The 21,478-nt window shown below is 41.3% G+C and overlaps 2 protein-coding genes across 2 annotated transcripts; both read right to left on the minus strand.

Moving 5' to 3' along the window:
• Window positions 1-590: 590 nt before the first annotated feature.
• akr1a1a (aldo-keto reductase family 1, member A1a (aldehyde reductase)) lies at window positions 591-5,202 on the minus strand. The gene is made up of 9 exons (XM_087801526.1): window positions 5,138-5,202; window positions 4,654-4,739; window positions 4,461-4,580; window positions 2,702-2,853; window positions 2,448-2,643; window positions 1,394-1,443; window positions 1,177-1,326; window positions 947-1,106; window positions 591-838 (listed from the first exon to the last, which is right to left on the minus strand). Exons 2-9 carry the CDS (start codon window positions 4,732-4,734, stop codon window positions 773-775), a joined length of 975 nt encoding a protein of 324 aa, XP_087657652.1. The 5' UTR covers window positions 4,735-4,739; window positions 5,138-5,202; the 3' UTR covers window positions 591-772.
• Window positions 5,203-6,798: 1,596 nt separating this feature from the next.
• Window positions 6,799-20,064, minus strand: dnajb5 (DnaJ heat shock protein family (Hsp40) member B5). Its single transcript, XM_087793883.1, has 4 exons — window positions 19,888-20,064; window positions 17,267-17,529; window positions 16,530-17,191; window positions 6,799-9,136 (listed from the first exon to the last, which is right to left on the minus strand). The coding sequence occupies exons 2-4, from the start codon at window positions 17,475-17,477 to the stop codon at window positions 8,903-8,905; spliced, it is 1,107 nt and encodes a 368-aa protein (XP_087650009.1). The 5' UTR covers window positions 17,478-17,529; window positions 19,888-20,064; the 3' UTR covers window positions 6,799-8,902.
• Window positions 20,065-21,478: the final 1,414 nt, after the last annotated feature.

The raw sequence follows: 21,478 nt of genomic DNA on the forward strand, positions 1-21,478 counted from the left end.
GTTATTTGCATCACGGAACGACCTACAGATAACATGACAAAAATAAATTTCCTAGATCTGCAAAAACAAAAAGGGGGTGTATATATACTGTATGAGTTTGGTACAAATCCTTTTATTTTCCCTAAGAAAATACATTTCAGACAGTTGTAATATATTTAAAAAATATATACATATATTTCACCTTTCTTTGCGACCCGATTATTGAAATTGTCTAAAATGTAGAAGGCAGTGTTTTAATTCGCTGTGACACTTTCCTCTTTGACCACACGGTGTCACAGTTGAATTAGGAATGTTTCATTCCTCACCGCTGCTGAGAGTAGCTCGCAAAAAATTGCATTTAGTGGACAAACGTTTGCCTACTGCTGAGATCTAACTGTCCTTAATGTTTGTCACTGATCAACTAAACTTCTCAGCCATATATCGTGCTCAAGTTGATTCTATTTTATTTTATTTTTTAATATACAGCTTATTAAATCAGTGGTCTTGTCAAAGACTTTCCTGTCTCTGTCACCTTCGCTTTTATATACATGTAAGCAAGATGGCCTCCTGGCTTGCATGTAAGACGAGAACAAACTGAAAGACTCGTTGAATGAATTGGTTTCAATCTTGTTTTATTCATCAGTTTATTGTCCACTACTTTTACCAGGTCACCCGAGCAGTCGGTGTGAAGAGAAGGGATGGGAGTAGAGTAGATATTTTAAGATGGTGGCTACAAGGAAGTTATTTCAAAAATAATTAAGAATTAATAAGTAGAATCCGGACTCTCCTCCCCTCAGTAGGAATCATGGAACGGGAAGTGAGGATGTTCAGCATCCCTCCACACAGTCGTCCCACCTCTCTGCAGGAAAGAAGAGATGATACGATTATAAATGTATCGTTCCAAAGAGGTCCGACCCATTTACGCGTATGGCTGAACCGAGTTAGAGCGAAGCCACGTGTGACTCACCTGGACAGCTGGGACGATGAACCGTCTCTCTTGGTTCAGGGAGTCGATCCGCTCCATGTCCTCGCTCGATAGAGAAAAGTCAAACAGCTGCAGATTCTCCTGGATCCTGGACTCGGTCACACTTTTAGGGATACAGACCACCCCTCTCTGGAGGTGCCACCTGGACGCACCGAAGGATGCTGGGGTTCAGTTCAGATATTGATGCGAGATGATGAGAATGGCCTCCACACCTGAGTATGACCTGGGCAGCACTCCTCTGGCATCGCTTCGCGATCGCCTCCAGTCTGGGATCCTCCAGCAGACGAGGCTCCTGGGCAGACGCCCAGGGTCTGTCTCCGCTGCCCAGTGGACTGTAGGCCGTCACGCAAACCCCCACGGACCTGAGTGGACAGCATCGGCGTGAGCGGGTCATCGACACAAGTGTGTGTGGACGGTTGTGATACTGACCGACAGTGAGCCAGCAGCTCGGTCTGGGATAGGTAGGGATGACACTCCACCTTGAGGGCAACAAAATGTCAAATGTTGAGGGTCGGAAGTTACACGATAGGGGTGTGTATTGGAAAGAACTTGGGCGATTAGATGCGTATCACGATACAGGTGCAATAATACAATGTATTTTGATACTGTACGAAGTTCAACCTTTATTTGTTTTGAACAGAAAATGTGTCCAAACATCAGCTTTACAAGTTGCTAGAGTCGACTGTATCCTCTCGCCCTCAGTTATACCCAGGATTTGCATGACTTTATTGTCCTTTAGCAGGTGACTTAGTGACTGCTGCCATCTTCAGGCGGGAGGTTTAATTGCAACACTAAAATCATCAAACACTAAATATTAGCCGTCCTATAATATATATATATTTTTGATTTTTGATTTTTTTTTTAAGCAATACATTGCTTTGGTGGTTTTTTTAAACTTCAAAATATTTTCTTACCCTCCTTACGTTAATCAACATCACAGTTAGTTACAATTATTACCATTGGTTGATGAACAATTAAACACAGCCTTAGCCTTAAAAAGCAAGTTATGGAAAGAGCAATTGTCCGAAGGTACTTTCTATCCAACACTAACCTGTAATTTTATGGTAAAGTATACTTTTATTACCTACACCATGGAGATTATGTGATCTTCTTTCTACTCCTGATAGTGCTTGAATTCTCAGGAAGCATTCACGGGACAACTATATGATTAAGTTTTAGATTCTGGATCCAGTAAAGCTAGTGTATCACAAAGTATATGTCACTATTGTACATTGTACTCATGTGCCTGTAATCCAAAAAAATAACATCATAAATCACAAAATATAATTAAATAACTTGAATAAATCTACTTTAATTTTTCACTAAATAATGGTTACACATCAAAGCATTGTTAGAATCATCTTTATGTAGTCGCCTCATTACTGAATAAGCTACTAGTTAACATTTTAACAATAAATGCCACTAAATTCTTCCTATAAGAGGTTTCCAGTTTGACTGGTAGAGGTTGACGAGTGAAACATACCTGGTTAACCACAGGTTTGTGTCTACAATTGTTGAGGACGTCATCAGTTTGTCTGGCGTTGAAGTTCGAGAGTCCAATTGCCTTGACCAGGCCTTTGTCCACGAGGGTCTCCATGGCGGTCCAGGTGTCTCTGTAGTGCGTGTGAGAGTAACAGATGCTGCCGTCCTCTCGACGAGGCATCAACTCCTTCCCTCGCCTGAGAAGGTGAAACGTTACTTCTGATATTGAATGATCCCGTACTGCTAGTCACTGACTGGAAGGCCATGGGCCAGTGCATCAGGTACAAGTCCAGATAGGCGAGACCCAGGTGAGACAGGGTGGTCCTGCACGCGTCCTCCACGTCCTCGGGCTCGTGTTTGGTGTTCCACAGTTTGGACGTCACAAAGAGTTCGCCACGTTGTAAATCCTGAATTTAATGAAACATGTGTTGTTGTCGTCAGACGCATAAGAGATCTACTCAACTTCACCTGCTGATGGATATAAATCTGATCCTGACATAGTCTAGGGTAACCACTTGGGGGGGGGGGTCATATTGTGCTCTCAAAGACTGCAAGAATATTGTCTAGTGATGGCACCTGTACTGGAGTGAGAACATCATCTAGCGAAGTCAAAACCGCATGTGCCATAATGAGAACGGCATCTTCTGTTATTAGAATTTACTTAGAAATGTGAATAATCTACCTATGTCACAACAGCAAATACCTATGTAAGAACAGAACGTTTGTACCGGGTAAACGACACACGTACCACAGTCAGAAAGGTATCTGCCATTTGTGAAAATTGCACCTTAGAATTTGGTATCTATCAATAGTGGGACGGACAAGTGGTGATGGTGGTAGATGCCTCTCCCACTGTGGTATGTGACGTACAAAAGAAACACTATCAATACGTTACATACCACAGTGGGAAACGCATGTTGTTCTGATAGTAGTAGGGCATCTACCACTATCACTACTACTAGTGGTAGATGTCCTACTACAAGTAATAGGGAATCTACCACTATCAGAACAGAACACACCACAGTTAGAATGGTATTGGCCACTATCAAAGTGGCGTATACCATAGTGACAATGGTATCTTCTACCTGTGAAAACAGTCCCTAAAACAATAAAATCAGCATCTACCACTATCACAACGGCAAAAAACCACAGTGAGAATGATCTCTTACACTATCCCAAAGACACTAACCACAGTCAGAACTGTATCTGCCACTATCAAAGTGGCTAATACCACAGAGAGAATGGTATCTTCTACTTATGAAAACAGCCCCTAAAACAATAAAATCGGCTTCTACCACTATCACAACGGCAAATAACACCGTGAGAATGGCCTCCACTCTACACAAAAGGCAGATACCACAGTGAGAACAGTATCTAACCCTATCAAAATGGCACTGAACACAGTCAGAACGTTATCTGCCACTATCAAAGTGGCTTATACCACAGTGAGAACAGTATCTAACACTATTAAATGGCAGAAACCACAGTGAGAATGGCATCTTCAACTTGTGAAAACGGCAACTACAACAACAAAATCGGCGTCTACCACTATCACAGCGTCCAGCACCACAGTGAGAATGGTGTCTGACACTATGGATTGGATCAGGGGTCTCCAAACTGGTCCTCAAAGGGCAGGTTTTTGTTCCAACCGATCAAGCAAGTACAGTTTAACCAATTAGCTTTAAGCTGAAACAAGCAACAAATGAATGACAATCTACTGATTCACTCTGAAGACTCCTGATTGGTTTAAAAGGTGCTCTTGATTGGTTGGAACAAAAACCTGCACCACCCTTTGAGGACCGGTTTGGAGACCACTGGATTCGACAATCAATACTGTAAAAATGGCACCTACTAATGTTCATGACCACAATTTAATGTATGCAATATGTCTCAATACATGCATATTTGACAATTAAATAACTTGACTTGACTTTAAATTGTTTTCACTACTGCGATAAAAGTCACCAAAATAAAACCCGTTGATCACACCAGCGATGTGAACTGCTTAGACTACCTTGCCAGGACCGACCCGGAGAGCCAGGGCTTCTCCGACCTCCTCTTCGTTACCGTAAGCGGCCGCACAGTCGACGTGTCGGTATCCACAGTCTAGAGCGGCCAGAACCGCCTGCTTCACCTGCCGACACACACAGACGTTCTGAATGGTTCTGGCCGGTCAAGGGGTTCTGGCGCGTGTGTGGTCCTCCCACCTGACCCGGGGCGCTCTTCCATGTGCCCAGTCCGATCACGGGCATCCGCTGCCCAGTGGCGAGGGTCACAAAGCTGCTCATGTTTCCTGAATGAGGACCGACATCGAGGGATTTAAGAGTGAACGGCGACACAAGTCACCATGACTGAGTCCTAATAGTTACTGATTACTTCTATTAACTCCGGAGCTGAACTCTGGCCCACATGTGTGTGTGAATCCAGCTGAAAGATTGGAAACCCGAGCACCAGTGGAGTGTGTGTGTGTCGCCGGATACAAAGGCCTCGATGCTGGAAAGTGTGAACTCGGTGTGAACCTGCGGTAATGTGGCCACAAATAGCCGATGGAGCCAGATGTCATTCGTCACAGCGGTGCTGGTTCTCGACATCCCAGCTCGTCCTCCTGCCTGACCATGTGACGCACACTATCCCCGTGAAGTTCACATGCTTGTAGATTCAATAAAGTTGGACAGAAGACTTCTTTCTTACCTGAACCGGCACCGCGGAGCTCCAAAAAACTCTCTGAACATGTGAAGGTCAAAGTCCTAGTTATGTTGTTTATCTCTAACCTAAAATGGTTTCCAAACTCTCCTCATGACCCCAGCTGAAGGTTCAACCGTGTTGGAGAGCATTGAGGCCACGAATATATCACTGTTTATGTGGAGTTGAAGGAGCTGATGTGATTCATCTAACATTCCAGACTTATTAGACATATTAAACTAGTAGGTCAAGATGGTCACTGGGGTACAATGCAGAGTTTTTTTCTTCTGCTTGTTAAAAAAGAAAAAACACAGTAAGGCTAGATACTGGAGATAGTGAATATATCAACAATACAAACAAAGGACCTGGATTTTTAGATATATTGTATTAAGGGCATTTATTATATGTAAAAAATTAAAGTAGTTGACACAATAATTTGTCAATTTTAATTTAAAAAAAGTGGAAAATAGAGAGGGAGTAATATCCAAACAGGTTAGGAGAAAGTTACTAAACTATCTCTAGATAAATAAATTGAATAACAACATTTTAAATGTGATGTTTATTAAAGCTTGTCTGTGTTGGTGAAATATCTAATTTTAACATATACTTTTCTGAAATATTTTAACTTATTATTACCTTTTATTACTATTATTTGTATATATTATTATAATTTATATATTACATTATTATTGTTTGAATATATATTTTGTTAACATTTTCACTCTGTTTGGAATGTAAATTTAAAATAAACAGTTATGTCTTTGATAAAGAAAAATACTCTTCTTAGACTTGTTTAATTTTCTTGAAGATCAACTTATGTCAAACTAACTCTTTCAAATATTAAAGTCTTTCTCTCCAAGATGCAGTAAGTCCCTGACCATGTTATGAACTTATTACTTTATAAAGTTCTCCCCCGTCTGAAGTCTTGTCGAACAAGAGGTTACGAGAGTGAAGTCCATTATGACGTAATAATGGCTTCACTCCTCCTCCAGCCAGCTTTAATCACGCCCCGCTTTGTTTATACAACGAGTCCCTTGGACGGGGTTGATGACGTAGGGTGGCAAATCTCAGTGCTTGACCAATCACAGCCGAGTGGGTGTGGTTTATCTCCAGTTTTTTCAGTGGGCGGGGCTTAAGCACATTTTCTAATGTAGATATTGCAATAAAAAGAGAGTTTTGTAATAAACAGACTCATACTGATGATACAATAGAGTCCAAGATAAATTTAAGAAACACAATTGGTTAAACTTTAAGTGATATAAGTTAAATAAAAATAATAATATAATTAATAGTATAATTGAACACGTCTTCTCACCCTCTCATATTATAATTAACTTCAAATGTAAATTTTAACACTTGTGGTGTTGTCTCAGAGTCAAAGTCAACGACCTTCCTTGCTTCCAGAAATATATATATAGTGGTGGAGGTCGGTCATTTTGCCTGGAAACAAAAAAGGGATACAACAAACACATTTGTTTTTGGGCCTGTGGGTCACTGAGATAACACAAGGGTTAAACCTCTGGTCCAGGTGAGATAAGAAAAGTTTTAAAACATTATTTAAATGTGTGGAATCAACGATGAGGTCAGACAGGAAATGATTTTCTCGATGGAATCTGTAGAAACAACGATTAAATCTCGGAGCACGAACTCGCCAGCGGACATCGAACTGATCCAGGAAGTCTCACTTTTAGTTTTATTCATCGTCACTTTTCAAATATAAACATCAGCAAAGAACTCCAGCGGTGAGTCTCAGCAGCAGCAGCAGCAGATGTGCACCGTCACACTCCACTGACCCACACACACGCACACACACACACACACACACACACACACACATACACACACACAATCACAACCGAAGTCCTTGCAGAGCTGTGACATTGAAATATGCTCCCATGAAACACCAGTGTGGAGCGTCTATGGCTGCGAGTACAAACATCATGGTAAGAAACAGAGCTGTACAAAGTCATCATCCAGCTGTGGCAACATCTGCTGAATTACAAAACGTTTTGTTGTGTCTCCGTGCTCACGACCTTGCAATGGCTGGAGCAGCATCGAGATCTCGGTGGAGACGCACATGGTCCAGTGTTGGTTGGCACTGCTCACTGTAGCACCAGGAGATGGCACACTAGAGAGGCCACGGAGGAGTCCAAGAGATGAGGGTCAGATTGACGTGGATCACCAGCGCCTGACGTTCCACTGGTTCGTCTGTTGTGCTGGTTTTTTAAGGGTGTGTGTGGAGGTTTGATACCGTAGTAAGGCACCGAGTTACCCCCCAGAAAAAAGAGAGGACACCTCGGCTCAGAGGGTCCAGCACCGGCTTTGATCTGTGCTCTGGATCCCAGACGTCAGTGTTGATTGTCAACTCCAATGAGAGAAAAACCTTTTGTTGTTGTTGGTCGCTGAGATTAACAAACACAAAGGCAAGGATCTTAATTTAGGATTATGAATTTTCAACATCTGGAACTGACTAAGATTTTTAAGAAAAAAAAGTGTATAGTTATGAAAACAATGCTAGAATGAAAATAACAAGGCAACTCAAGATATATTTGAGGTTCTGATAATATATATATATGTATATATATGATGGCTATATGGCTCGGTGGCCATATGTGGCATAACCAGGTGGTCTGCCTTTTTATTTGGCTTGACCCAGTTTTACTGTAAAGTATAAAACAATTATTAAATGGTAATCAGTTGATACTCTGAACACTGTCATCAGTGAGCAGAGAAGCAGATGGAGTGCACGAATGTTCCTCCCATGATGCAACACTAATAGATTCAGGAACTCATTCATTCCTCGTGCTATTAGACTGTTTAATTCTGAGTTTGGAGGCAGGAGTGGAGTGAAAGGATGATGTTATTCTATTCTATATTAATCTTTTCATCCCTTTCCCTGTATTATTTTTCTTTTTGTTATTTTCTTTTGATCTATGTTCTTTATTTTGATCTATGTTCTTTATACTTGCACTTTGTTTGGCACTTGGTTCTTGTTTTTAATGATGTCTGTTGTGAACTAGAAACCTAATTTCCCGAAGGAGATCTCCGGAGGGATTAATAAAGTCTATCTATCAATCTATCTATTGTTGGATTTTCTTTTACTAGATGTGTTACTGGCATTTCTTGCTGGGAGGAGGCCCCGGGACAGACCAAGGACACTACAGACAGATTAGGTCTCTTTGTTTAAATGGGAATGCCTCCGTTTTACACAATATTGCAAATAGTTAGACATATATTTTGTGCACATTTATCTTTCATTTGAGAACCGAAAACACATTTTTTTATGATCATTAATCAGCATTTATTATTTGAACTACCTGAAACACTGCTTTAAATTGACTTTACAAATACTATTTTTGTGTTTTAACAATGTTGGAAACAACTTATTAAACGTTTTAACTTTGATTATTAAAAAAAGACAAGTATTAAGGGAAAAAGCTTATTAATGTGGTGACATTGTGCAACTGATAAATAATAAAAATCTTTGAACAAGAATATAAAAGGACTCGATAATCCAGAAACACTGAGTGGACTGTAACGGATGTCATTGAAAATGTCTAGTTAGATAAATGCTAGTTTATAAAAGCAGAAAAAAAGGTTTAGAAAACAGGAGTCCTGGATGAGCCATGAAACATCTGTGACTGTTGCACATCCTGTCCGTGTGAAGTCTCCACACACATGGCTCCTCACAAGCGTTAGGTAAAAGGTGGCATGGGGGTCCGATGGTGGGTTCTGGTGTGTGTGTGTGTGCAGGCCGAGGCGAGTCCTCCTTCCTTACGACGGCGGCAGATGCTGTCTGATGATCTCTTTGGACTGAGGCGGGATCCTGTCGGGGAAACGCACCGAGAACTCCACGATGAGGTCGCCGCGCTGCGACGGGCTCTTGGGAAACGGCAGCCCCTCGCCTCGGACTCGCTTCATGGTCCCGGGCTTGATGATGTCATGGCAGGGCAGCGTGATGACCCGGTTCTCCAGGGTGGGGATGCTGACCGTGCAGCCGCACAGAGCCTGCAGGTGGAGCACAGGGTTAATGGGACATTCCCGAGCCAGAGTGTCATCATGATGTCAACGTTATATTGATCTTAAATAAGGTTGATATCAGTGAGTTTTTAGTGATAGAAAATCATCGTCTTCACCACTAGTGGGTCCTTTTACTGAAGTGGACACAAAATAATCTGTTGTGCCAGAAAATGACAGAAATAATCATCCAGGCCACAGAACTGGGTTTGGAAGTGGGACGAGGCTTTCATGTTTGTTGTCTCCTCATTGTGTGTGTGTGTGTGTGTGTGTGTGTGTGTGTGTGTGGGGGTGTGTGTGTGTGTGTGTGTGTGTGTGTGTGTGTGTGTGTGTGTGTGTGTGTGTGAGAGAGTGATGAGTGGCTCGGTCCCTCACTGAAGACTAATTTTAGAAAGCGTCTCATAGCCGAGGCTAATGAACTGCGGCAGGAATCGGCTGAGCTCGTAAATAGTTGGGAGGCTTGTCAGACGGACGAGTGCGACACACACACACACACACACACACACCCCCACACACACACATACACACACACACACATTTTATTATCGCAAAGTCTGATGGATCCAGTCACAATGCAGAAAGCACCCAACAGACCAGTCCGACAGAAGCTTATCACGACTTCACAGACCTCCCTGTGAGCGCCGCTCGCCAAGTTGGGCCCAAGAGCAGTAAAAACACTAGACTTCTATCACATATACTTATTTGTATTTATCTTATTTATGTTTCGGCCTGTCACACAAGTTCAACCTTAATCTGAACTGTGCGCAGGATGGACATAAAATGTTTTGTTAGTCATTGGATCGTGCTAGCATTGCTATGGAGCTAACATTCTTTAGCTATTTAATATTTAATATTGTTATACATTTTATGCGTATGTTATTTATCCCAGCTGTTTAAGAAAATGTAACCAACATTTTGACCACCGGGGGCGCTGCAGCTCACTGTCACAATTAGTGTAAGTAAGTTAATAAGTAAATGTTATTTGTAAAGCCTTTCTAGACCAGGGTCACGAAGCGCTTTAACAAACAAAAACAATACACAGTTAAAATATATACTTTAAAAGGCAGAGACAACATAAGACAAACAAGGCAGCCCCAAGAAAATTAAGAAAAAGCCTGAACAAACAAAAAGATCTTAAGATGTTTCTTGAAGGAGTCAGTAAATCATCAAACACAGAGGGAGAGGAAGATCGTTCCAAAGCTTAGGAGCAACAGTCTGGAAGGATTTCTCTCCTCTGGTCCTGAAGCGTGTTCAGGAACCATCAGTAGATTCTGATCCACAGACCTCAGAGCCCGAGCTGGGGTGTAAGGCTGGATCAGATCACTGATGTAAGGAGGAGTCTGACCATGAATAGATCTGAAAGTAAGAACCAGAATTTTAAAGATGATCCTGAAAGAAACTGGCAGCCAGTGAAGAGATTTAAGGATCGGGTGAATGTGAGTTCTTCTACTAGAGCAAGTCAGGATTCTTGCTGCAAAGTTTTGTAAACATACATTGTTGCCTGTAACTCTAAGTTGTGTTTGGAGTTATCTAAAGTTGTTGGGGATGTTGGCGGCTGCCATTGAGCGTGCAACCATCACATCAGCGCGCTCTCTCAGAATGTTCATTTGACAGGAAACCTTGTGATGGCGGCGCAGAGCGGCGTCTCATCCGTGTGTCACGAACACTTAAGGAACTACACACAGACAGGTTGCCATGACGCTTCCCCACCAGCTGATTGAAGAGCCCACAGATTACATAACCTTTCGCTGAGACGCTGAAGACGCCAACACACATTGTTCTTGTTCTGAGCACCGAGTTTTTTTGTATTACAATAATCTTAGGTGACATTAACATCTATTTTCAAATGAATATATTAAGCTTCACAGGTGGAACATTTTCATTTACATGCCTTTTACTTTCTGATGACTGAATGCTTATCAAAGACATTATTAGGCTTCTCTATGAGTTAAAAAAAACATTCAAGTTTTCAATATCTGGTAGTTATTCAACATTTCTAAGATTGTTTGACTGTGTATTAAAGGTTAAAATGGGGGAAAAAACACCAGAAATGTTCTTGGAATTTAAACTTTGAACATGCTTTGAATTCCAAATCACTAAAAATATGTGTTTTTTTTTACTATATTTACATTTTTCATGGAACTGAAACGCCAAGAAACAACACTATTTTTTATTAATAATGTAAGATTCAAGATTCGAGATGTTCATTGTCACGTGCAGAGCAGGAAGGACTTCCCTGTGCTACGCAATTGTTGCTCACAGTAAATGCCAGTACAACAGTAATCTGAGCACTAGATTAAATCCTTCACTAGAATAGTATCTGGATATTTTGGAGTCACATCTTTAATCTTTTGAGACATTATTTCCAATGTTTGGTGAGTTATCAGCTACGACAAGGCTAAGGTACATACATTACAAATGTCAGGACACAAGCCCTCCCAGCATGTCATCAACCTCTGCAAGCTTCTCATGCTGAGCATGTCAAACCTATCATCTCAACCTCTAGTATCAGTAGAACCGTACCGACCAAACAAAACATTCTTACTTCCGCAGTATAATGAAACCCACTACCAGGTTATGGTAGGTAGGTAGGTAGGTAGAACTTTATTGATTTCTCAGGAGGTCTCCTTCGGGAAATAGTTTTTTTCCAATTAGCTACAGCAATACAGCAATTATTTATAAAAATAAAATAAAATAAAATAAAAAATAAAATAAGAACAAGAACAAAGAGAAATGAAGAGAAAGAACAAGATGATACAATCTAATTCTAAAGATAAAGAACATCAGATCAAAGAAAAATAACATAGACAAAGGATACAAAGATTAACATAGAACAGAACATCATGATGGGACGATCTTCCAACTATATATGTCAAGGGTATAAAACTCAAGTCACACAACGGGCCACGTGTCTGATTGTGTTATTGTCAATATTGGAAGCTTGATCTATCAAAACCACCCTTTCATTCAACTCCATCTTTTTCATATTGGAAGTATCTTGGCATCTTTAAAGGTTACAACATACACATTCATTTTCTTTGCTTTGATTACAGATCAGGTCAGATTTAGCCCCCTGTCTTTGAGTTTGAAACATGTAATATAGAGCAGGGGTCACCAACCTTCTTTGCACCACTGACCGGTTTAATGTCGGCATAATATTTACAGACCGACCTTCATATAAAAGCATTTTTACACTGGTTTACAGGTTTATTTTTAAATAAGTAAACTTGACTGAAACAAGCTTTTTGACGTGTCAATGTTACTTCACAGAAAATACAATATATATATATATATATATATATATTTTTAAAAAAAACACCAACACCTTTTTGACAATAATAATCAATAAAAAAGAAATAATATAAATACTTTTTTCTTTATGTGCGGCCAGGTAAGTAAAAGTACCTCCCTTTTTCCCTTTTTCGTCGAGTTATTTAAGAATATTTATATGAACATAGGATGTAGAAGTCTAGGAGTCTTTCAACGCTAAACTTTTTATAAACAAATCACGCTAATGGTTAATTGATGTTAACTTAAAGAGTTCCTGAGTATAATCATCATTATAGAATTATGTTGTAGGACATGCATAGACATTCCAGATCACCGACCTCATATCATCGCCTTCAGAGCACAGCTACCTTCCCGTTTCCCAAGAAAGTTTTGGCAAACACGTGCCTGGACGATATGATGAAAATAAGCAAGAATTCCTTTTTTAAAAGGAGAACCAACATGTCCTTCCACGTGAGACAAGACACTTTGCTTTTGTCTGCTGGGGTTTGCTTCCCTGTTATCTGTGAATTTGGCATCGGATGGTTATGGCAGGAGAGAACTGCAGAGCAACACGATCTCGTATTTGCTTTGGATACTGAGTCATCTGACCCACTTCCCTAAACATCCCCTAAGACTCTCCTAACCCCCCGCTGCTGTTTCCCCGCCGTTCTCCCTCCGTCTTCCTCAGCCTCTGACGCGAGGCTCTTATCAGCTGCTGTGTGAGCTCTAGCTGTGGGGGTGCTGCAGTGCAACTTCATCAGTATGCAGGTCCTTGTGTACCGTCGCTATCATTGTGAGCTTTTTAGAAAAGCAGAACATGAGATTGGAACGGCAACACACACCTTCTCCGAACTCTTTCAGAACACCTGGCATTACGGCAACATTTTTTTCGGAGGCGAGTAAGTGGCGGCGCTATTAGACACATTAGAGCTTGTGTTACTCACTGTGCTGGACTCCTGCAGGAGCAGAAGTAATGGTCCCGTCACTTATCCTAGCACTCAAAGTCCCCAACATACATGTGATCTGATATAATCACACGTGTGAGCAGACGTCCGTGACAGTGTGTTGGTGTTTTTATGCACATTTATTAACACGGTTGAATGAGCGAGAGGAGGGGTCCGGTTCAAGCCGGTCACGGAGGGACACAACATTCTCGCTGCCGTTCACGCTGCATTGACAGAAACGCTTCCCTGTTGAGCGAACGCACCTCCACATGACTAGCCACGGAGTCAGAATCCAAATATCAAATCAAGACTTAAGAGGCTTAAGAAACTCTCACTAGCATTTGACACTTTTTTAGAAAACGGAAGTTCAAGCGTTTTGTCTATTTTACTCCTTCACAGTAGAGAAGTCACTTCAGATCATTCAGAGAAACAAATAGAGATAAAAGGACGATCAAGACGGAAGAAGACAAGCAGGAGTTTAAGTTGAAAAGTCTGGAGACGAAGTCAGAGAGGCCGGGCCTGGATGGTCTGAAAAAGTGGAGAAGAAGCAGGAGAACGGGCCGAAGAATTATGTTAGCGATGGTGTTAAATTCAAGGCCTGGACGCTAAATCTGGCCCGACAAGTCATTAGATTTCAGGTTGATGTTTCCTTGTCTTACACATGGACATATGGACTTTCTTCAAGGGCCACAGATTGTCCCCGAAACTGGACTTTAAAGACGCCTAGTATACTGTTACAAAGACCTTCTTAACCATTATTTATTTGGACAGACTTTTTCTTAGTTTTCTAGGGGCTGCTTTGTTTGTCACTTTGTTGTCTTGGCCTGTTAAAGTTTTGTATTTTGAACTGTGTATTGTTCTGTTGTTTAAGCGCTTTGTGACCCACGTCTGAGAAAAGCGCTTTACAAATATAACTTACTTACTTACTAGAATTGTGTGGTCTCTGGGTCAACGTGACCCAATGTCCTTCGGGTCAGCTTGACCCTGAGATAACACAAGGGCTAAAGTGCTAAATAAAGCCAATAAGATCATGTGTTGTGCGACACCAACATCCTGTATTTACTCGACCAAAGTGTTCGACTGTATGAATCAAATGAGCTGCTGCTGTCACAGCTCGAGTCACCAGCCGCATGAATGGATGTTTTGGTCTGTGGGAGGAATCTGAAGAGCCCTGAGAAAACCCACGCACCAACAAAATGCATTAAGAGGACACAGATGCTTCCTGGGCAGTCTTCACCCCACAACCTCTTCCCTCTTCAACACATCAATGCCAATTTCCAGACTCTTTCAAAAGGTCCTTGTCATCTGAATGTTTTCACGCTAACACAACTACACACGGTTACATAAGCGAGCCCACTCAATGACGCAATTACACTGATGTATAGAGCTTTATGTATAGACCTTCCTCCTGGGTCTGAGTCAGAGGTGTATAAGGGTGTACTAGCTATTTAGATGTTTGGAAGAATTCATCTCTACTTCAATGTAGCTGTCGAGGATTGAGTTGAGTATGATCAACGAAATAGATTACAGAAGTGTATTCATCCATTTATTGGCTGACAGTCCTTGCATGAATGAAGGACAAACTTTGGTTTGCACAAAGGTTTGTACAAAACTTGATTTTCATTGAATATTTACAAAAAAATATCCACTAAAAACACTGTGATTGGAAAGCATCAAGGTTTGTCACCACATGTCATCAATCACAGAAGCCTCCATCTCCAAGGGACTTGTTGTGTATACAAAGCAGGACATGATTACAGCTGGCTGGAGGAGTGAAGACCATTATAACGTCATAATGGACTCTGCTTTCGTAACCTCTCGTTCGCTGAGATTTCAGACGGGGGAGAACATTATAAAGTTATATCTTCAAAACATGGTCAAGATGAGGGACTTACTGCATCTTGGAACATGTGATTGAGTCAGGAGAGGATTTAACATTAGTTTCCCTTTAAGTCCAATAAAGTTTCTTGTTGAATTCTGGTTTGATGAAATACATTTTTGCATGTATTGAATGTTGTTAGTCCAACAACTGTGGCCGGTGTTTTAAAATGTATCCACTTAGGGTCTGTAAACAAACATCTCTGTCTTTGTTGTGACCTTTAAAAACTTGTTGTTAAAAAACACCCACAAACACACACCTTCTTCTCTTCATTCAACTGGAGTTGGACAAGTACTTGAGCCACTAACTCAGGGGTGTCAAACTCAATCACACAAGAGGCCAAAAACTTCTAGCAAACAAGGTCCCCAAACAAAATGTATATTTACCAAAGTAAATAACCAGGAGTACAAGTGTGATTTTGTCTTTTCATTCTTTGATGCCCTGTCAGAACACAATCTGGGAAATCGGCACGATACAGGAACGCATGCACAATGGCCTGTTTTGATTCGCCATGTTTTTATGGCAAACCGATTAGGACAATAAAAAGGACTGTATAATAGTGTGACTTCATGATTTGGGAAATAATCTATTTGTGTGCATGTTTGTTGCATCCAAAAACATAATCTTATTCATATACCCAACAATGTCCTTTCTCTTCGAGTATCAAAGCATCGATTTAATGAAAGATGAATAGGAAAATGAATAATGGAGTCTGTGAACATTTACTCTTGGTTAAAACATGACACAATTATTTTAATTCATTTTAAACTGAGAGCTTCTGAAACGAACCAGCGTTTTGCAGGACCTTTTACTACGATCCTTGACACAAACAAACAACTGCGGAGCTCATGTCATGTTTTCTTAAACTTAAACAAACATGCTGGCCCACAAAAACTTTCCCTGGAACGTAGATTATTTATCTTGAATCGCTTTTCTCTTTCTTGAGTTTGACCTTGAGTTTGACACATTCACTAACCCCTTATTAGACATATTCATATAATCCACACGAAGTGATCAGCGTCTGAGAATTAAGGCCGGACCTCAAATGAACCTCACGGCTCAGCAGCTGCTCTGAAGTGGACGAGAGCCGTTTTTTTTCTCCGGCATAAAGAGTCAGCGTGACTTAATGAAATGAGGCAGCGAGTATTAAATCACACTATGAAGTCACTGCCTTGTTAGCACAGAGCCTCTGGGCCTCTGGAGCGAAACCTTCTTGACATTAGCCGTTTCCACAGCTTTTAAGAGCCCGTTCAAACTAAAACAACTTGAGGTGACAGTGAAGCAAACGTACCTCCTTGAGGGTGATCTTGCAGTTATAGATGATGTTGGACCCGTCTCTCTTGAAGTGGACGTGACCTTTGTCCCTCAGAACGAAGGCGATATCAGCAGGAATGTTCTCGGGGGTTTCGTCCCCCTCTTTGGGAAAGGTGATCTTGGTCCCCTCCTTCCAGCCCTTCTTGATGACAATGTTGAGGATCTTGTCTTCCGTCCTCATGCTCCTCCCGTCCGGGTTCAGCCGCCTGCGGGTGATCTTCATCCTCTTGGTGCATCCGTGGAAGATCTCCTCCAGCGTGACCTTCAGCTCGTGGACCACGGGCGGATCCTGGTGCCGTCGGCTGTTACCCAGACATTCCGACGGCGCCCCCCTTCTCCTCCGACCTTCGCCCGGAAAGCCGTTGTTCACCCCACCGGGGAAACCGAACTGTCGCCCGAAGTGAGCGAAGGGGTCTTCCTCCTCCAGGTCCAGCTCCTGCTCCGAGTCTTTGTTGTGGTCGTTGTTGAAGGAGAAACCGTTGGAGCGGCTGTGACCCCGGTTCGAGCCGAAGAACATGTCGAAGGGGTTGGAGCCTCCGAAGAAGGACGCAAAGGTGGCATGAGGGTCTCCATGGAAGGTGTAGTGGTACGTGGAGCTACCAGGGGCCCCTGAAGAGCTGCTGCCTCCCGTCTTCAAACCTGAAGAAGACGAAGAAGATAAACCATCACAGAACCAATAAACAGCATCATCTCCATTATTAAGATCCTTCATACCTTCTTCTCCTAGTTGGTCGTACACGGCCCTCTTCTTGGGGTCACTCAGGACCTCGTAGGCCTCCGCGATCTCCTTGAATTTCTCTTCAGCGTTAGCGTCCTTGTTTTTGTCCGGGTGGAAGCGCAGGGCCATGCGGCGGTACGCCTTCTTGATCTCGTCCTCGTTGGATCCCTTGGGGATCCCCAGGGTCTTGTAATAGTCCTTTCCCATGGTGGTCCACGCTCAGGAGAAGACCCCAACCCCCTCTTCCTGTGCTCAAACTCTGTGGACAAATATAGAAACAACAGATTCATGTACTCATAGAGTTAAAGTCTGTAACGACTACCTGGAGCTTCTCTGAAATTAAAGGTTAGTCCAGACGGTTTGAATGTTGAAACATCTCAAAGCTGCTCATCTAGCGAACCAAGTCTTACAATTAGACCCTCTTGACTAAATAAGATTATATTGTATATATAACTGTCAACAAATGCTAGAAACAGGAAGAAGATATGTCATATTTTAGACAACAGTATGAAAGGGATTCGTATCGAGATCAGGACGAAATGGGATGAAACATTTAAATTTGTGTAGTTGAATCAGCATCACTCCCTGTACATCTTTTTTCCTTCATGTTCTATCAAATAACCTTTAGCATTAAGCTAGGCTACTTTAAAACTAGAATACTTCCCACTCACAGCAGGAAACCACATGTCACAACGGGTCAAGGTATTTGTTACCTGAATTTAAAGCTGTACAGTATTGTATTTATGTTCCACGAAGCAAACGTCTAGCAGACGAACAAACCAACTTTTAATAATGTTGGTGTATTTTAACCGTGTTAGATCATGTTTCAAACTCAAGGCATGGATTCATTTTCTTGACGGACAAGTTATTTTATGTGGGCATCAAAAGCAATGAAAACTTAGAGTTGGCTTTAATACTTAAATACTTCTCTCCACCTTTCCTGTTGTTGTATTCATCAAATGCTGCTTTTTTATTGTGTTTAATGCTGTTTTAAAAACTTTTTTTAATTTTTAAATGTGCTCTATATGGTGACCTTGAGGGTGCAGAAAAGGCACATTTACATAAAAAAAAATGTATTAATAACATTATGGATGTATTATAACGATAGGTGATAACAAACACGGTCTCCTGAAATACGTGCAGATATCATTACCCAAGATGCCTTACTGATCAACAATGTTCCTCAAAGATATTTAAATTTGAGCAGATTTTGGGTGTGCTTTAACCCTTGCGTTATCCCAGGGTCAAGGTGACCCGAAGGCCCCAAAACAAAAGTGTTTTTGGTATTCCTTGTGTTGTCTCTGGGTCAAGAACACCGGGTCACCTTGACCCAGGGACCACACAAGAGTTAAGGGAGTGAAAAAGAACATGTATTTCGACACGAATAACACAGAAGCTCGATGCTGAAATTACCTTTTAATAATTAAAAACAAAGGCTTAAGGATAATTAATTATTAAACATATTTCTCTGGCCTGCTATTTGGACTGTGCTTAAAACGGTGGTCCCTTGTGGCATTACGAGTTTTATACCCCTGTGTAAGATGATGAATACTTTGGAAGCACAATAGTGGCATAACAACAAAATCCACTTGTTTTCGTGTCTTTTCTAATGAATTCTCAGGCGACAGCTAAACTTCAGAAGAATGAGAAAGTTAGACACAGTTTTATTTCTGTTAATTTCAGAACATTTAACTGTGAAAACATTGTTATAATTGGGCATCAAATACAACACCTGTTTCTAATGTTATCAATAAAAACGTTTATGATCAAATAAATAGTCTTATCTCGATAACATTGTATTTATTCTTAGTTCATATCGCAGCATTATTTCTGGTGTTTTACTAGAGTCTTTTTTTATTCACATAATATGTCAGGCTGATGAATGGCTTTTAGTAAATGGATTATTTTGTTGTTGAAGGTCCTTTTATAAAATCTAGTTTAGTGTCTTAAGAGAGGAAAGCTTTCAGTCTTCTCTAGGAAACGCTCTAATGATATCAAAAAGGATTGTAATAACAAGAGCATCCCTCTTGGGATCAGCAGGTGACTTAATTCTGAATTAAATCCCAGTATAATACACACACAATGTATCAGTAAAACACTACAAAACAAAAGCTTCACTGCCAGATGACAAAGAACACAATAGGCGGATGTCTAGATGAAGTTAACCCACTGTAACAAATAGCTCTGGATCTATATTCCGGGCAGACTGCAGGTCTGAGAGATGGAGAGATCAGAAAGTTAAAAAAGGGGTTGCCATGGTGATGGTGCTGATGTAGTCAGGTAGGAATCCCATCCTCAGCAGGGCTTCTCCAGTCCGCTCGGTCCACCTAAGATTCCCTCATTTTTTTCTATTTATTCCCGGCAGATAAGACGCTAGAATTAAATATCAATGATATATATTTATTTATTTATCGTATCTCCGGGTACATGTCGGGTAAAAACCCTACTAGGGTCGCGGTTAAACATATTTTATTCTACCGTAAATACTGTAAATGGGCACCGGGTTATTCCATTTCTAACTCCTAAATACACCGGCGCGACCACAATTCTTTTACTGGACCGATGGAACAATAGAAATACAAGTAGAAATGACCACAAAAGTGGGGGGTTTTCCTACCGGGTGGTGGGCGACGGCGGCTTCAGACCCTCATGCTCCTCCGGCTGCTCCTCGCTCTCCTCCGCGGTCTCCGCGCCCGCCGGACCCTTATAGACTGACGTCAGCACAGGAGGTTCTAAAATAACCGAATGACCAAACACCGATCTGACATTTCACTGGAAACCCTCGGACGGCTGCCCACGCACGCCGAGCCAGCTGTGTGTTTTTTTTTTTCTTTTCACCAGAGTGGACCTGGTTCCGCCCACTCCCCATCACAGAGTCAGAACAGAAGTGTCTGGTCCTGTCAGGAGGGTGGACTCCTCAGAGGTCCCTCGACGTCAGGGATCACACTTCAGCCCGATTTAGAGTCACTGGTCATGTGATCACAAGTGAAAATAAATGGCTGCTTTGATTTCCCAGAAGCCTAAAAATACAGCTCAAGGTCTGATATGTGATTTTTTCATGGAGTCGTGTTGTGACTCATCTGTTCACCGTCTATTCTTGTCTCATGAGCAGTTTTTCCATCCTTTTTATTCACCGTTATCTGAGGTCTGGTCGCGGGGGCAGCAGCCATTGTCAAGACATCCAACCCTATATACCTTGAAACATCTGAACCAGCTCTTGTAGGTTTTTGATTCTCCTCTTCTTCCCACCCAAGGTTTCTTAAAAACTCATTATTGATGGTCAGGCTGATGGAGGAAGACACAGTGCAGACCCAACATTCCACACATCCATCCTCCGTGTGGCGGGAGAACATTCCCGTGTCCAGCTGAGAATGTGGCTGTGAGGCATGAGGAGGGATCTCAGGACGAGTCAGCTGTCGATGAGCAGCAACTGTTGACGGTGGAAACGCAGACACTCCACATACCAGCCTCGATCACAAACACACTCATTGATGTGCTTTATATACGTCATTACCACATGATTGTGGAGCATTTTTATATCACTTTATGGACGTATTTAATAAAAACAAAGCTCCATGTTTAAGTATCACCTCCTATAATAATTCCAAATAATATACTTTAACCTCACTTCTATTAATTCAATGATAAAGAATGACCTTGATATTACATTTTATTTGTATGTTTTTTAATAATAAAAGCAACTCCTTTTCTCACATCTTGAATTAAACCCATCTCCAAGGTTTACAAGCTCCCAGAGCCAAGATCACAAGTAGCTAAGCTCCCACACAATTTGATGTTTTTGCGTACTTTTTGGCAATTCTATTTTGCGATAATGTCCCATTAAAACATTTTTACAAATTTCAACGTCAAATTTTACGCGACAAAGTCATTCAAATATACTTTTTTTAAACTCATATTATGATTAAAAATATGACCTTGACATAACATTGTATTGTACATCTCTAAGAACTAAAAGCAACCCCTTTTTCACACATCTCGAATTGAACCCATTTCCAAGATTTACAAACCCTCAGAGCCAAGGTCACAAGCAGGTAAGCTCCCACACAACTTAATTTTTTTTTTGGTACTTTTTGAAACAAGTGATAAAATGAATGATGGTCACGTCCTATTAAGACATTTTTTTTTACAAATATCAACATTAATTTTTTACTCGACATTATCATTCAAACTATAATTTTTAAAACTAT

This window comes from Callionymus lyra, chromosome 1 (assembly GCF_982586985.1).
Source record: "Callionymus lyra chromosome 1, fCalLyr1.hap1.1, whole genome shotgun sequence".
NCBI classification, from domain to species: Eukaryota; Metazoa; Chordata; class Actinopteri; order Syngnathiformes; family Callionymidae; genus Callionymus; species Callionymus lyra.